At 36.4% G+C, this 19,865-nt stretch overlaps 1 protein-coding gene across 6 annotated transcripts in view; it reads right to left on the reverse strand.

The window, feature by feature from the left end:
* The window catches only part of LOC120632002 (phosphofurin acidic cluster sorting protein 1), a 155,144-nt gene that overhangs the window by 7,053 nt on the left and 128,226 nt on the right, over window positions 1–19,865 (reverse strand). For 2 of the 6 annotated variants that reach the window (XM_039901740.1, XM_039901736.1), the window contains 12 exons: window positions 17,401–17,526; window positions 15,687–15,840; window positions 11,942–12,013; window positions 9,523–9,650; window positions 8,690–8,842; window positions 7,224–7,420; window positions 6,088–6,224; window positions 4,219–4,363; window positions 3,483–3,597; window positions 2,091–2,270; window positions 1,517–1,664; window positions 704–826 (listed from right to left, as the gene is read on the reverse strand). In XM_039901740.1, coding sequence (XP_039757674.1) covers window positions 704–826; window positions 1,517–1,664; window positions 2,091–2,270; window positions 3,483–3,597; window positions 4,219–4,363; window positions 6,088–6,224; window positions 7,224–7,420; window positions 8,690–8,842; window positions 9,523–9,650; window positions 11,942–12,013; window positions 15,687–15,840; window positions 17,401–17,526 — 1,678 coding nt within the window. Of the gene's footprint in view, window positions 1–703; window positions 827–1,516; window positions 1,665–2,090; window positions 2,271–3,482; window positions 3,598–4,218; window positions 4,364–6,087; window positions 6,225–7,223; window positions 7,421–8,689; window positions 8,843–9,510; window positions 9,651–11,941; window positions 12,014–15,686; window positions 15,841–17,400; window positions 17,527–19,865 lie in introns of all 6 variants that reach the window. The other 4 variants (XM_039901739.1, XM_039901735.1, XM_039901738.1 and 1 more) reach the window with 3 other exon arrangements.

The raw sequence follows: 19,865 nt of genomic DNA on the forward strand, positions 1-19,865 counted from the left end.
TTAGTATTTATTTTTTCGTAATGAACAGTTTTGTTAAGATTGGCTTAATTAAGCGGTGTGATACCGATGTACGTATAAGCCGTTAAGGGGTTTATGGGTTTATGAATACGCCATAACCCCGTATTTATCTTCCAGGTGACAACAAACCATTTATTGACAACTAAATGTGCCGTTGAGAAAGCAGTCCAGCAATGCCTTATCCTGCTAATATTATAAACGTAAAAGTTTGTATGTTAGCTTCTTAATCACGCAAAAACGGCTGAACGGATTTGGATGAAATTTGGCATACATGTAGCCTTTAACATGGAAAAAACATAGGATACCTTTTCTTTCGATTCCTCAAGTAGTTCCCGAGGGAAAATTAAACATACCAGCTAAGCCGTGGGCAGACAGCTTTGAAAATTGGTATGCATGTCACCTATGCCATGTAAAAGGCCATGTACTTTCTATAGCGATCTTTGAAATAGTTCCCGTGGTAAGATTAAAAATAACAGTTAATAGAGCGCGCGGGATCGCGGGATTAAAAACCTTAATCCACGCGAACGATCTCGCGGGTTCAGCTAGTGCAATTATAAAATATTCTCTCCTATGACAAAAGGATTCTGCCCTTCATTCGAAAATAAATATGCTGTCAAATAAATATGTATGTTTAAATAAAGAATCCAAAAAACGGATATTGAGAGAAAAATATTGAACCACTAACCTTTGAGCGGCGCATTGTGCGATCCTTTGACCGAGCATATGAGACGAGCAACTCCCTCGACGGTTTGCGCGCGACCTGATTCAGTCTCACCGCTCTTTTCTTTCTTCTTACCCAACCTCATTACTAGAGATAAAGAAACATGCTTTTTACACGCATTTTATTAGCTTCACCTATATGTTTGTTTGTATCTTTGTAATCAACTCCTTTGGACTTGATTTTGACCCTCTCCAAACGGTCTGATTTCGTTCAAACTTTGTAGATATATCGAGGACCGATTAAAGTACACTAATTTGATAGTATTATTCCATTTTTCAATTTGAAAAATATGATTTATGGTAATTCATATAATTTTAATCTATAGTCGATAAAGCAGGATTTTAATTTCTAACCATTATCTTTAGCCACTTTCTCTAGTATTAATAAATTTGACGGCGAATGGGCTACCGATTAATTTTGCTGTAATAAAAATAATAGTTCAAGAAGAACTAAAAAACACGCTTTTAGAAATAAACTAAACTGGAAATTAGTTAAGTTTTTTTTGAAGTTTTCATTTATTATTTGTATCATGCCAAGTAACAGCCTGATAGCATAACATGTTAATATCATATTTAGGACGTTGTTTATAAATTAGAATGGTAAAGCCTCGAAAGAGTTTTGTATATGTAACTGTCAATAAGAGCGTTCGTAGGGGATCTCAGATCCAAGACAACTGACATAGAACCCGTTTGACTGTCCATTGGCCAGGAATATCTCTCGTTTCGTGATTTATAATGAAGGAAACATAAGACGCTGGAGACGACGATGATTACGTACTTTTCTGCTTCTTCTCCTTAGTGAGGTAGGTGATGCAAAGATGATGATTGTGTCGAGTGACCAGCAAGGCTCGGAAGGAACCTTTCAGCGTCACCTTACCGCCACCTTCCGCCCCGCCACCACCACCGTCCGCACATCGAGCTCCAACCTAAGGAGACATACGTTTTTAATTACCATATTTTGTGTCTTTTTTATTTGGCAGTATCACAGTATTAAAGAAGAGATTCTGTCGTCCGATACCTTTGACCTCGTCGTATATACCGACATCCTCCAAACAGCGGCGCGAAATCGAATCGCGATAAGGAAAGGACCCTTACTGGCATCGATAGTACGGGCCGTTTCCTCTCTCCGCACCATTACTGTATGTCCAACTGTTCACATGGGTTACAATAACATCAAGAGTAGAAATCCCTAAAAAAGACAATATACAACCTATAGGATTTCCACTCATTAAGGTCGTTCGTAGATGTCTACTCGCTACAAGTGGACTTCCAGTTGTTGAAATGATGAAAATCCCATCTGCGTTTTGATCTAGCACCTGATTGGGTTATAAAATACCTATGGACTAACTCACCAGCCAATAATCAAGCTGAAGTTCCAGCGGTTCAGTCCGTGACAACGCAAGTGGCGGCGCAAGGTCCGGCGTGGGCACGGGGGCCGGGGTTGCAGGGGGCGAAGGCCTCGCTGGAGGGGACCCGCCATCCTCCAACTCTAGTGAGGAGGGCCCACCCTCTCCACAACCGACTCGAACCTCCTGTATAAATGCACTGATATGACCACGTTTCCACGTTATACCAGGCGTTAACATGAATGAACGAACTTTGACACCAAAGAAAAAATATAATAAAGTATTACTAATATAATGCTCAATGGGACGCGTGACGCGTGGACAGCATTGTTACGTGAATTTTTGAGATACTCTGAGAACATTCAATGACCTTTACTTTATTATTTCGTGTATTGTTGTAGTATAATTATTTATTTATTTAAATATTCTCAGAGTATCACTACAGTAAACTATATTAATATCATGTATTTTGTAACGTTTAATGTCATCTTTCATTCATTTGTCTTATAGTTATCCATAAGTTATGTAGTTCTATATAGTTAGTGTAAGTGGCTCTGCCGTACTAACAAGATGTAAAATAAATAAATACTAATCATCAGTTTAAATAACGTCACAGCCTAGTGGTTCGGAATTCGGTTTCCCTTAAAGAAACAGGTATACTTATAGCAGCTTCGCAATCTATTTATTATTTGTAATATTAAAATCTTTGTAAAACAAAACATTAGTCTTAACAAAAAGTAAATATGTTTATATTTACTTTTCGACTTACGAAACGAACATAAATTGGTCTTAGAAAAGTGCAGAAATCCTTGGTGAGGCTGAGTATATACCTTCATAAAATGATACCAAATGTAATATTAGATTTACCTTCTCATAAGTTTAAAGAATATATCAAAACACAGTCAATACTATTACTATTAGGTTAACTATTCTACTGATGAATTTCTTAATGTCAAGGTTGCTTGGAAGCAGTCCCGATTTCATCTATCACAAGATAGAACATAATTATTGGATGGAAGCAGGCATTCCTTTTCGGAAATCCATGATATGCCATGAAAATAAAGCTTAATTTGCGGAGCTAAACGTGCGTAGAGGGTACATTGCCGATTGTAAAATTATGTTGGAAAAGAGCAACTGCTGAGTTTCTTGCCGGCTTCTTCTAGTTAGAATCTGTCTTCCGAACCGGAGGCAAATATATATACTTGATGTTTTAGATGTGCTTATATTAGGCCTACTTAGCAAATTAACTTTGAGTTTTTTTTCTTCGTTTTGTGAATGTACAATAACATGAAAAAACGTGAACTTTTAAAACAAAACTTTTTCTACCAGGCTGACCTTTGGTAAAGTGGGTTTGGATAGACAGGGTCTTTTGTAATAAAAAAATATTATTTCACTCACAGCAATAAATGGTACGAAAGTCTGACTGGAATCTTCGTCTCCCGATTTCTCTCGGTAAGCAACCATCGCCTCGCCAATCGGTATGTTGTTTACTGGGCCAATACTGTTCAGGTATCTGGATACAAAACATTCATTTTGTTACAAATCCACATACGCCATAGGGGTTTTTTTTACTCTACTGTCCCTGGACTGCAATCTCAACTAAGTGATGAGGCAGCCTAGGATGGTAGCGGGCTAACCTGTTAGTACATAAAGTATCTTCTCCTTCTCTTAAAATAGTTATGTATTATTTTAGGGCAGGCAGTGCTTTTGTTCATGTGTGAAAGGCACGCCATCGATTGATTACAACTAAACCTACACTCTTCTGCAGAACAGCGCTGCGTATGCGATATCTGAAGTGCCTAAAAATTGGGATACCAAATTTCTTTAATTTTTATTCCTTTACAAGTTAGGCTTGAATGCAATCTCATCGGGTGCTAAGTGATTATACAGTCTAAGAATCATTATTAACCCATACCTCCCCTAATCAGTTTCTACGCGAAATCGTGCTGGAACGCTAAATCGCTTAGCGGCGAGTCTTTGTCAGCAGGGAGGTAACTAGCCAAGATTAAGACCCTACCAGACGAGAACAGAGAAAAATCAGAAAATATAAATTCCCAAATTGGCGGGAATTAAACCCCGTAACTTCAAAAAAAGAGAGGAGGTGTTATGGCATGGAAGACGCAAACATTCATACCTGGCCACCCTCGAGGACATTTCCGCGATGTCTGGCATGCCGGGGTCGGCCGCTCGCTCGCATAACGACGCCCACGTCTCTCCACAGAACAGCGCTGCGTACGCGTTGTCTGACGCACCCAACCATCGAGAAACCGTGTTTGGTCCTAAAATTTAATATTCATCTTTATTTGCAATTCATAACATTATGTTAGTAACTTAGTACAAAATTTTCTCGCACGCAATCGAGAAGTCATTTTCACATATCAAACTTAGTTCAACGTGTCGCAAAGCTGAAGTGGCAATAGCCGGAGCAGAGAGTTCGGAGAATCGATGGAGGATTCAGAAAATGTAATTAAGTAAAATGGCCATAATAAAACTTGATTTAGAGTCGCAAATCTTACAGTACATCCTAACTAATACTATAAATGCAAAAGTGTGTTATAGTCGTAAAAATGTAATAGGCCCGTTTTGACATTTGTGCAAGACCATAGAATGTAACTTGGAACGAAACTGAAAGAAACAAAAAAATAAAAATCAATTACATACAGTGTTTTAAAAAATACGTAAATTTTTTTGGGACGTTAAATAATACGAAAGAATATATCGCGAGTATTCTTTTTGCGCTTACTTCATAGTAGCATGCAATTTATAATTGTTGCGAAACGTTCCGAAAACAGTTACGTTCTCAGTCTTTTTTTTTTATACTAGAGCTGTAACCATTTTTTTTCTGAATATCGAAATTATATATTGTGTAGTTATTTTTACTGCAACGAATGAGCTTGGTTCTCAAAATGGGTTCTAAATAATGAGTCTGAGTTGATGTATCTGACCAAGCGGCACATGACTGAAGCGTCCCCGCGCGCACTGCGCAGTTTTTCGTTCCTCATCTTGTAAAGTTGACTGTGCGCTCGTTTAAGTTTGATATATATTGTTTACTTTTACGTTAACTATGGCTCTTCTATTTTGGACATTAATTTAAACATAGTGATTTGACTCGATTTTTGTGTTTGTTTTTATATAGTACTAACTCTGTTTCAACATGTTGAAAAGTGGACGTATAATCAACAGCCAGTTACGCGTATTGGTTGTGAAGTTAAAGGAATACTTTGAACGAACGAACACTTTACAATACATAATAATATCAATCCAGTACTGATACAAACTTGAATTGATTTATCGTGAGTATCGAGTACAGAGTCTTATGGTTCCATAACTAGTTACGTCGCGATGACAAATGTCAAAACGGGCCTATTATATTTTTACGACTATAGTCCGTTTGTTAGTGTGACTGCTTTGTCTTCCTTTACGCCCTAACTTAGCAACCAATCAACTTTATTTCTGGCAGAGTTATTTGAAAGAATGGCGAGTAACATAGGCTAATTTTCATTTATTTTTAGAAAAACCGCAATGTACGCGAGCAACAGTACTATATACCTATACTAGCTGTTACCCGCGACTACGTCTGCGTTTGATTTTGTTTTTATCGTATTTAGTATCGCTAAGCCTTAAATGAGTACATGTGACTGTCAATTAATTATAGACAAATAATTTGCAATAAAATAAAATTGCGACTATAATGAAATATCTAAGCTATCCTATCTCTTAAGTTGGACCAGACTGCTCACGGTGTGCCAATTTAATTTAAAATCGGTTAAGTAGTTTAGGAGTCCATCGCGGACAAACATCGTGACAGGAGATTTATATATATTAAGATATATACATATTAATAATGACTCATGGTTCCGAAAGAGGAGATTCGTCGAAGAATTAGTTTCTGACATAGTTCAACTAGTCGCGAAGCTGAACTGGTAATAGCCGGGGCAGTTAGTTCGCAGAACCGATGGACGATTCAGAAAATTTAGAGGAATATTTTAAATACTGTGTTTACCGATGGGTACGATGTAGAATCGTAAAGAAGGCGCGTCGTGCCGCCTCGCAGACAATTCCGCGTGCGCGCGCAATGCCGCCGCGGCTGCGGCCTCTCCACCGCAAACGCACACCCGGACGAACGAACGACGAAGACCCCTAGGAAGCAAACATTTTTTTTATAGTCATAATTGTCAGACCAAGTAGATGGCCCACTTTATGGAATGGAAACCAATCGCCTCCAAACAGAGCAATTCTTAAAATGCCGCGCTATGTCAATTTTTCCGAGGCGAAGGTGTTAAGCCTGAATGTGCTACAGGACTCAGCCAGGCTCTTCAGACCGAAACAAAGCTATGCTGCTTCGCGACAGCAATGCTACTTTGCGGCAGAAATAAGTATGGCGGTAGTACTTCCCCGGTCGAGGTTTGTCATAAAAAGCTCTAATTATGGTAGTAAGTAATAGCAAAGAGGACGCTGCTGCCCGTTCTTCGTTATATTCCCTTACGCTTCTCCACTCATCTCCAACATCTCCTGAGGATGCTCCAGTTTCGAAACGAAACGTGCATTGCCGAAGATTTGTTTGGTGTGGAGTACAAGGATTGAAGAAATTATAAATAACACCATACAGGTTCTCCTTCTTTTCGCGGAGTATAGCGAATTAATTTTCATAATATATAATGGATTTGCGCAAGGTAACGCCTGCTTCTATCCGATATGTTCCCTTAGTCACCTCGTACGAAACCTGCAGGAAGAGGACGGGTAGTGACAACTGTGTTATGTGAAGCGGCCTAGTGGATAAGGCTTCGGCATCCCTTTTAGGGAAACTGAGTTCGATCCCCGGTACGCGTTTCTAGCTCTTCGGAGTTACGTGCGCTTTTAATTGAAGCAATTAAATATTACTTGCTTAAACTGGGAAGGACAAACATTGTGGGAAAACCTGCATGCCTGAGAATTCTCCGGAAAGGTCTCAAGGGCGTGTGAAGTCTTCTAATCCGTACTTGGCCAGCATGGTGGACTAAGGCCTAAAACCCCTCTCATACTGAGAGGAGATTTGGCCCCTGTAGTTACCCGTTGCTGGCTTAATGATGATGGTGACTAGTCAAACACCCCAGCGTCAGACTGGGCAGGGGAGGTCATCAAAAAACTCAAGACACTCACTGCTTAGCGGCCCGAGCCAACAGCGCGTGCAAGAACGGGCGAACGTCGGGCATAACACCCGGCGGTGCCAAAACTGCGGGCACTGCGAGCGCTTGGAACACCCGCGCCATACTGCTAGGCGCCACCGCTACGCATTCAGGTACCGGACCCTCCTCGCCCAGGAAGCGGGTGACTTGCTCTATCATTGTGCGACGAGGCTGTTAAGAAAAGCTTGTAGTAATGCCAAAAAAAAAATGGTTAGGTGGAAATACTGCAGTGCCGTTCGAAAGTGTCCAAAAAATATCTTATTTTTGCAGAAATCAAAGGTTTTTTTAATATAAATTGCAAATTATATTTGATAATATTTCCCGCGAAAACGCTCGCCCTGTCATGGCCGCACTCGTGACGAGTTCTATTTCTAAAGATTACTGATTTTTTTTAATCACAAAATACTTGATATACACAGCGATTTTCACAATTCAAGCGGTTTAAAATTATGTTTATAAAGGCGTGACATCATTCGGCGTTTAACTTGTCATATCAGATCGTGAGATTTTGCAGTTTTATTTCTTGAAAATATACATCAATCATATATCACTACATTAATATAATATCTTAGCGATTCTTTGTTACTATCATCATTTCTGTTCTGTTGTATGCAATTCTCTAAGATAAACTAAATAGCAGTGAAGCGATGATGTGTGGGTAAGAGCTTCGGCTTTCAATGTTATGTGCGTTTTAAACAATTAAATATCACTTGCTTTAACGGTGAAGGAAAACATCGTGAGGAAACCTGCATGCCTGAAAGTTCGCAATAATGTTCTCGAAGGCTTGTGAAGTCCACCAATATGCAATTGGCCAGCGCGGTGGACTACGGCCTACACCCTTCTCATTGCGCACCCGTGGCCTGTAGTGGGCCGGTAATGGGTTAATTGGAATACGACGATGTATTTGTGGCGACACGACGTTGAGAAAACCATAGATATAAGATTTTTAAAAAAATTAGTATAAAGCTGGACCTGGTTGAAGCTAAAACTGGCTGTCCTTATAGAAATATAATTTAAGAAAAGTTTTTATAAAGCATCATTTGACGGCCGATTGGCGCAGTGGGCAGCGACCCTGCTTTCTGAGCCCAGGGCCGTGTGTTCGATTCCCACAACTTGAAAATGTTTGTGTGATGAGCATGAATGTTTGTCAGTGTATGGGTGTTTATATGTATATTCTAAGTACTTATATATATTATAAATAAAAATATTCATCAGTCGTCTTAATATCCATAACACAAGCTACGCTTACTTTGAGGCTAGATGGCGGTGTGTGTATAGTCGTAGAATATTCATTTATATGTGACGACGCGACGTTGAGAAAACCATAACATAAACACGATGGCATGTTGATCCAATGACCTCTCTGAACACAAAACTGGCTGTCCTTATAGAAATATGATAAATAAAAAAGTTAGTATAAAGCATCATCTGTTACGTTACCTCAAGAGTAGTAGGACTCTGCGCTGGTAAATCGTGAGCAGAAAGCGGTCTTTCAGTGCCAATGACAAGCGAATTCTTCTTCCGGGCCGCAGCCGCTGGAGTTAGGTTACCACCACTAGTGGCACTGCGGAACAGCCTTGACCTCTTATCCTCCTAAAAGCAAACAACTCGCGTAATTATTTACCGCAATATTAGTTTAATAAGAAAGGATTCAATTCGACCCAGACCCCATTTAAAAAAGGTGCCTATCTCCATTTATCCCACAGCAACAGAACAACGGATTGATGTGATTTTTTGCGTATATATAGTTCATGGAAAGGAGAGTGACTTTTGGTCCTTGAATACCATTTAATTCCCATAAGTAGTGTTCCCGTAAATAGTGGTTTAAAGGAACATTAAAAAAAATATGTAAAATCGTCCTTCATTCACATCCTACAAAGTAACCAAACGACTTTATTTTTGGCATAGAAATAGTTGAAAGGACGCAGAATAAAGTAGACACAAGCGTCCTGAAATAAAGCACTGTTCTGTATTTATGATCCGTGTCCTATTCCTCCTGGCAAGGATCTTAAAATTACCACGCGAGCGAAGCCGCGGGTTAAAACTAGTTGGGTATAATAAACCAACACAATGTAAAGTGTATCAGAATTATGTAATTTTATTATTCAATAACAGTAGCTAACCAATAAAATAATATGGTTGTATTTTTGTTCATTTCTTTAAATAAAATGTCTCAGAACTCATTTCCGTTTAACTACGACCACTTAATAGTATCAACACTTAAGTCATTTAACAATAATAATTTAATGTGGGTATAATACCTTAGAGTATACCTTAGTTTCATTTGGAGGTGAACTAGATACAGAGGCTCCGGAGACGGCAGCGTCGAGGGTGGCATCCCCGTCGCTATTACCTTCGCTACCGCGCTCGTCGCCTGCCGAGCTGCGTATGACTTCTGATTCTGATAATTCATATTATAACGTTTAATAAATTATTCTAAATTCAGAAAAAAATCTGTAATGTTATTATTTTTATGTATTCGATTAAGTGGGAGTTCAGATACAACTCAAAGGGTTATTTCTTTTAAAATAGGTAGTTCTATCTGAAGTTTTCACATGACAGTTCACACCTCACGTTCAGATTGGACTTCTTGTTTCGTGATCTGCTCGATGGCGCGCGCAAAATATCGAATGCATTTTACTAATAAAGCTAGTATATTCGAATGTGTGTTTATTGGTGTGTCCTTCGATAGCGAAACGATGTATCCAGATAATGATGTGATCCAGAGATAATTAAAGAGCCGGAGAGTGAAAAAAGCTTATTTTTTTTCCCAAGAAAAATCAATCTGACCTAATGGTGCAATGTTTCGAGTTCCGATTTTGAATTGTTGCGTCCCCCGCGAGTTGTACGTGAAGTTTCACTTATTCGACAGTGAATTGTCTTAAGAAACTTAAATTTGTATCATTTAAAGTACGCTTTTGCTTTGGTCTGAAATTTATTCCTGGTATATGATGAACATAACTCGCTTAAGTTATACTTTGCATAAATGCGGTTTCTTAACACGGATTGCTTTCTGTTTCTCTTAGAAACAATGTTTTCCTAGACAATTATAAGAAGTAGAACAATAAAATATAGAAGTAAGAAGTAGGTAAAGAATATTTAGTTATAGTCAAATTAAAATAGTTCATAGTTTTTGCGAAGCTGAAAAAACCAAAAGCTAAGAGAAAATAAATGAAAAAATAAAAATGAAAACAGACATAAGCTCTCTATGTTTATGCGGTTAGTTACAGAAGGACTTAGGACAAACGTAGTCACGCTTTTAAACGACTCGGGATATCAACACCGGAAATCATGATATTTCAGTGTTTAGCCACGGCTATAATCCAAGTGTACGCTTGCACATAACAACATTTGATATGGACAATCAATTCATGATTTAAGAATTCTATATCAAATTTGTATATACCGAGTCGCTACAACTTACCATCGCAAACTGCATTTGGACGACATCTAAAGGGGAACGAGTCAGACCAGCTGGATCCGTTTCAAAGGAATTTTTAATAAAGAACAATTTATTTCTTCGAAACAATTAGTACGATTATGGATTTATTCCTTAAATGCATATTTTCTCTACGAAATAGTTTCGTTTTGTTTAACATCGGCCTAGCGACCTTCAAAACCTATTATTTCATAAAAAAAAACTGAAGTTATGTAGTGTTCAACCGTGTTTCCACTTGTTTACACGTTTATAGACGAATGAAACTATTAGTGTATGACGATTTGTCGATGAACCTTGTGCCAGGTATTAGCTTGTTATCTATGGATTGACCATAATGGCCGCCTACGTCTGCGTATGAATTTAAAGATAAAAAAATAATTTGTTACTACTACCGTCTGAATATGTCCCTTGTCAATTGCAAAGTGTCCACGTTTGTCCTGCGCCTTATTACATAAATCAATTTTAATATACGATGTTTTGCATACTCTTCTTATTTTTATTCATCATATCATTTCATCCAAATGCATCTGTAATTAAGTATGAAAATACCAAAGCCATTGAATCCATCAAGCTCAAAACAGTTATTAGATTATCTATTTTGTACTTGATTGCTGGTTCTGATATGTTTTACTTATGTGCTAAATTATTATTGATTATAGTTTCAAACTGTTAGTTAAATGAAATGCGATTTCTGTTCATAATTAATTTTACAAGTGCATAAGAATCGTAGATCGAGAAATTGTCGACTGACTTTTTGCGACCAAAAATTTAGTAAATGAGACTATTTATCTGTTTTGATTTATAGAAAAAATAGATCAGAACTACTTTCAAAGCATGATTAGATCTGAATTATAATCGACATCGAAAAATCCTATAATCTCTCTCATCAATAATAGGAAGCTGTAACTTGAGATAACGGAAGAAATATAAATATTCTTCACCTGTTAAACCCGACCGAATTTAGTAGGTAATAGGTTTTCTTAAATTCTATATTCAAGTATCAAAACACGACAAAGTTTTAGTTAAATGGATCTAATTCTACATGTTTTAGGGCCGCAAATTCTACCGCCGAAAAGTTATTTAAATCTGTACGGACAGTCTTAAATAAGCCTTAAAACAAGATGGATAAGTTTCATATCCCACTGATGTTACGTTGTTTTCATACTCGAAAAAACCTGGATATCTAATGAAGCATTTGAATAAAGTCAGCCGACAACATTTGGGCAGGTATTATCAATGAACGCATGTAATACCTGTGAGCGACGCAGCCGGACGGTCGCGTGGGCGCAGCTCTGCGGTCGACGCGAGGCTGGCGTGCCGAGTCACTGCGCATGCGGGGCCGTTACTGAGCGGGCCGGGGGGAGGGGAGAGGGCGTATATGGCGTCACGCAACAAACTACACCGTGTCAATTCCAATGACTATTCGTAAAGCGATAGAATATATTTCTTTTAAAAACTTTTCGCGGCGAGGCGTGCGTTTAAATGTGCGTTAAATTTTACTACACCTTTATATATATATATATATATATATATATATATATGCTATATATTATATGTTTATCTAGACAAAAATCTTAGAATTAAGGAAATTTTTTTGGTGTAGTTTATTAAGCGACGGTGACGTTTTATGTGGATTACATTTTATGGATGTACGGTTTGTTATGTTCGTGATTGTGTATGAACGTTAAATGTATTCAAACTTTTTCTGGCATAGTATTTTTATGATGCGTGCTATATGCTCATACGATATGCATGAAAAATGTGCAATCGACATTCAGGTAAAGTACAAAAGTTACTTAAGATTATGACAAATAATTAATATTGGAGGAATTGGTAATTATTTTCTGCTAGTGAAAAAGCCAATATGTGTGTGCGTAACGTCTAAAATAAGATAAAAGTGACGGAATATCGTATTTTTAATAATTAAGTACTTACATATTACAAGTTTATATTCAATATTTTTAAACGCGTAAATTCTGTTATATTTTATATTTTGTATATCTAGTAGTTACATATATTAATTTAATTTGTTATAACTTATAAGTGTGTGTGTCTGTCTTCAAATGTGTGTCTTCATTCTGCAGTAAAACTCCGCCCGGCCCGAACATGCACTAAACTATTCACACAGGCAGCGGTACAAACAAAACATAAACACACAATTAAGTTGTTGCAACAATATTTTAAGCTAGAACCCCAAAAGAGATTTTTTGGCACGTGACAATAGTTTGTTTACATAAAATGAAATGAAAAAGACATATTGTCTCCAATGCAAAATAGAAACATTCATTTTGCAGTACAATCAACCAATTTCTACTGCTTTTTTGTCACCATGACCCATTTCGCAGGTGAGTTTCTAGGCTAAAGTTACGTTGAGAACCGGATTGCCCATCTCGCGGTTATGGATGTTTTTCGTGTATCGAGGAACTATCGTCAGTTTTCTTAATTTAATCTATCTGTCGATCGGTTGCTTAGCGACGTTGTTATACAAGTAATACAATAAAAACGTCGCTAAGTAATAAATTATGATATAGAATAAATATAGAAAATTGGGCTAAAAAATCAGAGCAAAATGGACCTTAGAGTTTGTACATTTTGAAGACGTACATTCTAGTCAGATTATTATTTCACAAAATACCCGCTAGGAGCGCAGTTCTTCTGCATACATACGGTATGAAAAGAACTCGAACTTTGAAAAACAAAGGAATTAGGTCAATTTTACATTGATGTTATGTTTCGATACTCTGAAACAACCGAGCTTAGAAGATGCGCAATCTCGTACTGTGATAACGGTTGACTCAAAACTTTACATGTGTGTGAGTAGTTGGAATAATAAGGACTTTTTGTAATGACGTTAAGAACCAGTGTATATATATTAATTATATTTTATTCTGCGGTCTACACTCACACAGATGCAAAAATCATGACATAATGTTTAAACTCTATAAAATATTATGTACTAGGCAAATGAAAACAAGCCACACAATTGTTTGTCTGTGCATCGACGATCGATAAATTATTCACCTTAAAAAAAAAGTTTTGATTCCGCCAAATTTTTAATCGAACATAATGAGTAGTGTGAAAAAATTGTTAAATTATTTTTGCACTTTCTCATGGTTAAAAAATACATAATTAGCTATGAAGTTATAGCAATTTATTTATGTTCATCCGATCTCTTAGAATTTCTCTAAACCCGGACGGATTGGTATCAAGTCGGCAGAATTCTAGCAAGTCAAATGTTAAGACCATCTTAAATATTAAATGGGTATATATTTTTTTCTAGGTGAATTACCAAGAACACGTGAATTAATAAGCATGGTCCACGTTTCTTTTGATAAGCATTTACTAATATATATATTTTTTATCTAGTAACTACCCGGTACTCGTAGTGATACGGTAGTTAAAACTTTATAACTCAATTAATAATAAAAATAATTACTAATTATTATCAGCCTAAATAGCGTCCCACTTCTGGACATAGGCCTCCACGGTCATAGGAGATAGTGGTTATTTAATTATCCATATAAATTTTCTCTTCAATTAAAAGCAAGAAATGAAAAGTTACATTGTATTTAAATATACATTAATTACAGGCGTTTAAAAATTACTCTAATTGTTATATTTAAATCAGATATAAACGCATTGTTTTACATTCCTATTAGAATAGTAATTCTAGATTATGTTACATACGATCAATGAATTAATTTAAAATTCAAAGCGACGTGAATATAATTAATAATTTTAATTTCAAATAGCAAACAAAAACGGTTGTTTCGATCATTGGATTCTTACTTTTATAGTATTTTTTTACTTGTTGTTGTTGCTTTTGTTTATTTGTTGCCAATACACAGTGTAACCGCTGTACCAATTTTGATGAAATTTAGCAGGGAGAGTCTTATCCTGTAACTCAAAGTATTATACCACATTTAAATCTCAATACATAGTTTAATTTTAACTAATTATTGCCTATTTAAAACGACAGAGAACTTTCAAAATAACGTTTTGATTAAAAAATATCTAAGTATATAGACAACAGAAAAAACCGCTGGCAAAACTAGTATAAAATCTAACTAGCATGACATCGACATAAATGTTTAAAACTTTGTTTACACGAGTATGTTTAATTTGCTTTTAAAATACTTGAACTTGGATGAGGCATTGGTACTCGGCCCTGAACTGTTCCTTAACCAATACTTAACCCTTTGTACGTGTTCGCTGATTAACAACAATCATAGTTCGCGAGTGTCTGAAATCTTTAACTTAAAGAGTTAAATCAACCTATTACATCTTGTTACAAAGACATATGTTGAGTACTACCCTATTCTTTACACAAGTAACACATCATTGAAAGGAACACTGAAATACAGGGTCAATTTATGAATAACAAAGATCTTATCGCCCAGATTACTCTTTGTAGTTTCCATACTCAAAATGCCATTGATTCTTGCAAGGTAATACTCTCAACCATAACTTTCTCATACAGTTACGTGCGTAGAGGGTATGCACAGTGTATGCAGATGATATACAATGAGGAAATCTCCAGTACGAGTTATAAATACAAAAAGGTAGGCTTTTTATGACTCTTACAATGCCTATCCTTAAGTTTTTTATAACTCGTACTGGAGATTTTCTTCATTTTATATCATTATTCATGTTTTAAGTAATATCAAACTTTACACCTCAATTTTATTGTGCGTCATTACGCTTTAAATGTCATAAAAAACAAACTCAGTCAACTTAAGTTTTAGGAACCGTTTAAAATTGTAAACCTGTCATTAAGGATGAGTAGGAAAGCGATTACACAGTTCAAAATGAATAGTATCCCCAAGTGTCTCCAAAGAGGATACAAACAGTTTCATTTGTCAACTTGATAACTTCAATAAAATAATTAGGCAAAGTTTGTACCCTATTTGAATACGTGTGTACGATTATTTAATGGTCTTTGAGATTAAGTTATATTTTCCCATTAAATTTTCCATGTTCATATAGAGTTTAACACACCGTTGGAATGTCGATGGTGTTCCTGGTTGGCCAGGCTTCGTGAGCTGCTGAAGAAGGGTCGCAGCGAGGGTTTTGGCGTGGAGCCTATGCTGATCGTATCCATCTGATCCGGCCCAGAGTCCTCGCCTTCACCGCATGACAGCGATTCTAATTCCTAAATTAAAAATAATAAAGATAAGCTTCTTTTCATATAGAAACCAGTATCATATAATATATATTACTAGCTGTTGCCCGCGACTTCGTCTGTGTTTGATTTTGTTTTTTGATGTGGCATTAAATTTAATTGTTGATTTAAAAAAAATTAAAGTATTCAGTATCGCTAAGCCTTAAATAAGGGGTTTGCTGCTGTCCACTGAGGAGTTCTGTCGTCTATCTCCAACCACAGTTTGGGCAATATTAAACACATATTATAACCTCTATAGTACAAACATAATTATTTAAATCAGTTATAATTTGTCGGAGTTATGTATGTCGGAGTTAACACTCATCCCCTCTCCCAAAGGAACCGAGCTTAATGTCGGGATTAAAAGTATCCTATATTACTTCTAACACTTCCAAGAATATGTGTACAAAGTTTCATGAAGGTCGGTTAAGTAGTTTTTGCGTGAAAGCGTAACAAACAAACTTACTTTGACATTTATAATATTAGTAGGGAAGTAGGGAAGTAGGGATAGGGATAGGGATAGGGAAGGGATAATAACCAGCCTAAAACGGGGCGCGGTTGCCTAGCAGAAACCTAATACCTAATACCTAAAAGATAATTAAAGGCCGTGTGGTTACGGCAGATCAGAATACTGTTGTCACCACCCCTCCACTACCGGGGGGTGTCGTGCGGGGCGCTACCTTACTTACCTTATACTAAAGGTAATGTAGTATATCTGACTTGTTTGTCTGGGTAACTGGTACTGGGTATCAGTGGCGTGCATAGACGGTATGCACAGGGTATGCTGATGATATAAAATGAAGAAAATCTCCAGTACGAGTTATAAAAAACTTAAGGATAGGCATTGTACAGGTTAAAAAACCCCTACTTTTAAGTATTTATAGCTCGTACTAGAGATTTTCCTTATTTTCTCGCCACTGCTGAGTATGATCACGAGATGAAAGGTTCGATTTCCGAATTTAGTATTTTTAGGAGTTAGGAAATTGGCATTGTTGATTCCCGTGCTTTAGAGATCACGTTGAGACCACCTGTCTGGAATACCATCACACATCAATCAGTCAAGATTGTTGGTCTCGTGGCCAGCACGTTAGTGAAGATGCAGCCCAAAGTGAAGTCCGCTTGATTAGTATAAACTCATAAGCATTGTGCATCATCATCAGCTTATTAACGCCCCATAGCTCTCATAGGAAAGATGGTTTAGAGCAAAGAGCCACCCACCCTGCTACTCGAATGAAGATTGGTGGGTGATTGCCTTTAACGATCATAACGATCATCATCACAAGTAAGGGGGTGTTCATAAAATACGTGAGATGTTTAAGGGGGGAGGGGCAATCTTTTTTTTGTTTTTACAATAACAATCCAACGCGTTTTCGAAAGAAACCCACATTTTGAAAAATCTCACGTGAGATTGGGGGATGGGGGAGGGGGTTGAATAAAATCTTAAGACATCTCACCAGGCGGGAGAAACAGAGAATTTAAAAAAAACCTCACGTAATTTATGGACGTAATTTAAGTTGGAATAACCAAACATAAAAAAGTATGTATATGTACATGAAATAGCTCGTCAATGTCCCTTTGAGCATGGTGGGTGTCCCTTGCGGCGTCACGCTCCCCCATCTCCTCGGGAACGCGGAACCGCCTCAGCAGCGCCGCGAACTTTTGCTTCAGGTTGCGTTGCTGTAAACACAAACACACACTCATTAGGATCAACGCAAACTGCGTTATAGATTATCATAAATTTGTTGCACTATAATAAAGTGCTTGAGTATGATGTATTTGCCATTAGGCTCAGCGCAGACTGATTGAATAGGCGCAAATAAAGAAAAATACTCGTTTTTTTCTAGTCTGGTAAGTGAAGTCTAATATCTTAGATGTAGGATAGCGTAGCGTAACTGAGAACGGGTTAACCACAGTTTACGGAAAAGTTTATCACACTTATATAACATATTTAACCCAAAAGAATAACTAATTATTTGATTAGTTAAATTATTGGAAATTGTAGGAATATTATTATTATTGATATCGGTAAAATATAATGTATTATTACTGCACCCAATTTTGTCAGTTCAGATCAAACAGTTTAAAGGGACTAAGTAAGATAGTTTCAAGTAAGACGTTAAAAACACCACCGCATATACAGTCGTGTTAACATACAGTCAGACGTCAGTCTGCGCTGAACCTTACAAATACAAAGGGGAAACAAAACCAGAATTTTTTTTTATATACAAAGACTTATAAATATGAACCCTTCCCTTTTCGCTATATTGCAGGTATTCATATTAGGAAAAGATACAAAAAATATACTGCGTTAGTTAGTCTGCGGTGACCCTTACAAAATAATCCGTAATAACCGCCCGGAAAATAGTTTAATATTGTTGTAAAACAAAGATGAAGCCACTTCCCTTTTCGCTCTCTGCGTCTGTCTGTTTATCCGCTAACTCCTTCTAAATAGATTGTGATGCGGTTTCCATCATCGTTTAGATAATATTTCACAGATGGTTAATATATTTCATAATTACCGTCCCACTTCAGGGCAGGTCTCAGAATGAGATGGGTTAAGGTCGTAGTCTACCACTTATATATTTAGTAAACACTATTAAAAAAAATCTGTATGTAACTATAAAAAAAATTTTTTACAGAAAGATTAATTTTATTAAACACAAAGTTATTATAAATGTAAATAAAAAGGAATTCTGTCCTTTACTTATAAATATGTATTATATATATAATTAGTTATTCATAAGTATATATTATATTTACGGTTACATAAGCAACACATAATAAAATATACGACACTTACAGTTTACATATTACATGTATGTTACTTGTATGATTGATATGCTATTTCTTATTGTTTTATCTGCTTCAAAACAAATAGTACGTAATTATATTTGCTGAAGTATGAATCGACTTCTATCACTTTAAGAGGTTTCTCTCACAAATCATTCAATATTAGTATAAAGAAACAAATAAAACCATTAATAATTATTATTCAATAACTTACACAATCCATGCGTACACAATACTAACTTGGTCTAATCACAATAATTAAGAGATAGAGGCGACCGATAAAACAATATGAAGGAATTTAGTACGAAATATCGCATTTACCTCCATCTGAACACAGCACTGATGTAATCACGTTACGTTCAATGTATGCAAGGGTAATCTAATCTTAACCGTGAAACCAATTTGGGAAGAATGATAGCGTTTTGTATCGCAATGTTCTACCAATATTTGACTCTTAATACAAGGGTATACAGAAGAAATTATCTCGTACTCTTGTATGTTATGACACAAAATACGTATCTACAGAAGGTCGACTTCAGTTTAACTTGGTTATAGTAACCTAAGCACGACCATAGTGCTAGGTCTGTCCCATATAAAACAATTAGCTTTCCACTACTCGTATAAAATCTACAATTCAATCTTATGATTAGTAACATTTAAATAATTACTTATTTACATTTGCCCTACTCGAACCCACAGACGATATGGCTCAGTCTGATATAAATTCCCTATGAACCGTGAGAGCTTAGAAATAAAGTATCTAATCTACACTTATTTCGATAAAACCAATTAATCGAAATTTTCAAAACAATTAATCGACAACTTTACGAGCGTAACTTAAATTTTTATAAAATTATACTACAACAATTCAATGCACAGTAAATGTAATATAATAGCTTATTCGTTGTATACGTCATTTGCGTACTCAACGCAGTCACAACAAATTCCAAAAATTACGTAAAGCGTACAACGCGGCACTCTCTATTATCTGTGTTTTAGATTGCTATATGAATGCCTTTACATGTGCTCAAACTTCTGTACTTATATATTTTGTGGTCAGTATTTCTCTAAATTTCCATTCCATTTTGCAGTTTGTTATTATTGTATTAGTTGGTAGAACACTAAAATCGTATTTCTTCATCATACTTTATGCTCTGTATTTAATAAAGGACATTAACACCACAATTAATCATCATCACCATGCGATGCATGCAAATTGTTTGGTT

The sequence above is a fragment of the Pararge aegeria genome, chromosome 19 (assembly GCF_905163445.1).
Source record: "Pararge aegeria chromosome 19, ilParAegt1.1, whole genome shotgun sequence".
Taxonomy (NCBI): Eukaryota; Metazoa; Arthropoda; class Insecta; order Lepidoptera; family Nymphalidae; genus Pararge; species Pararge aegeria.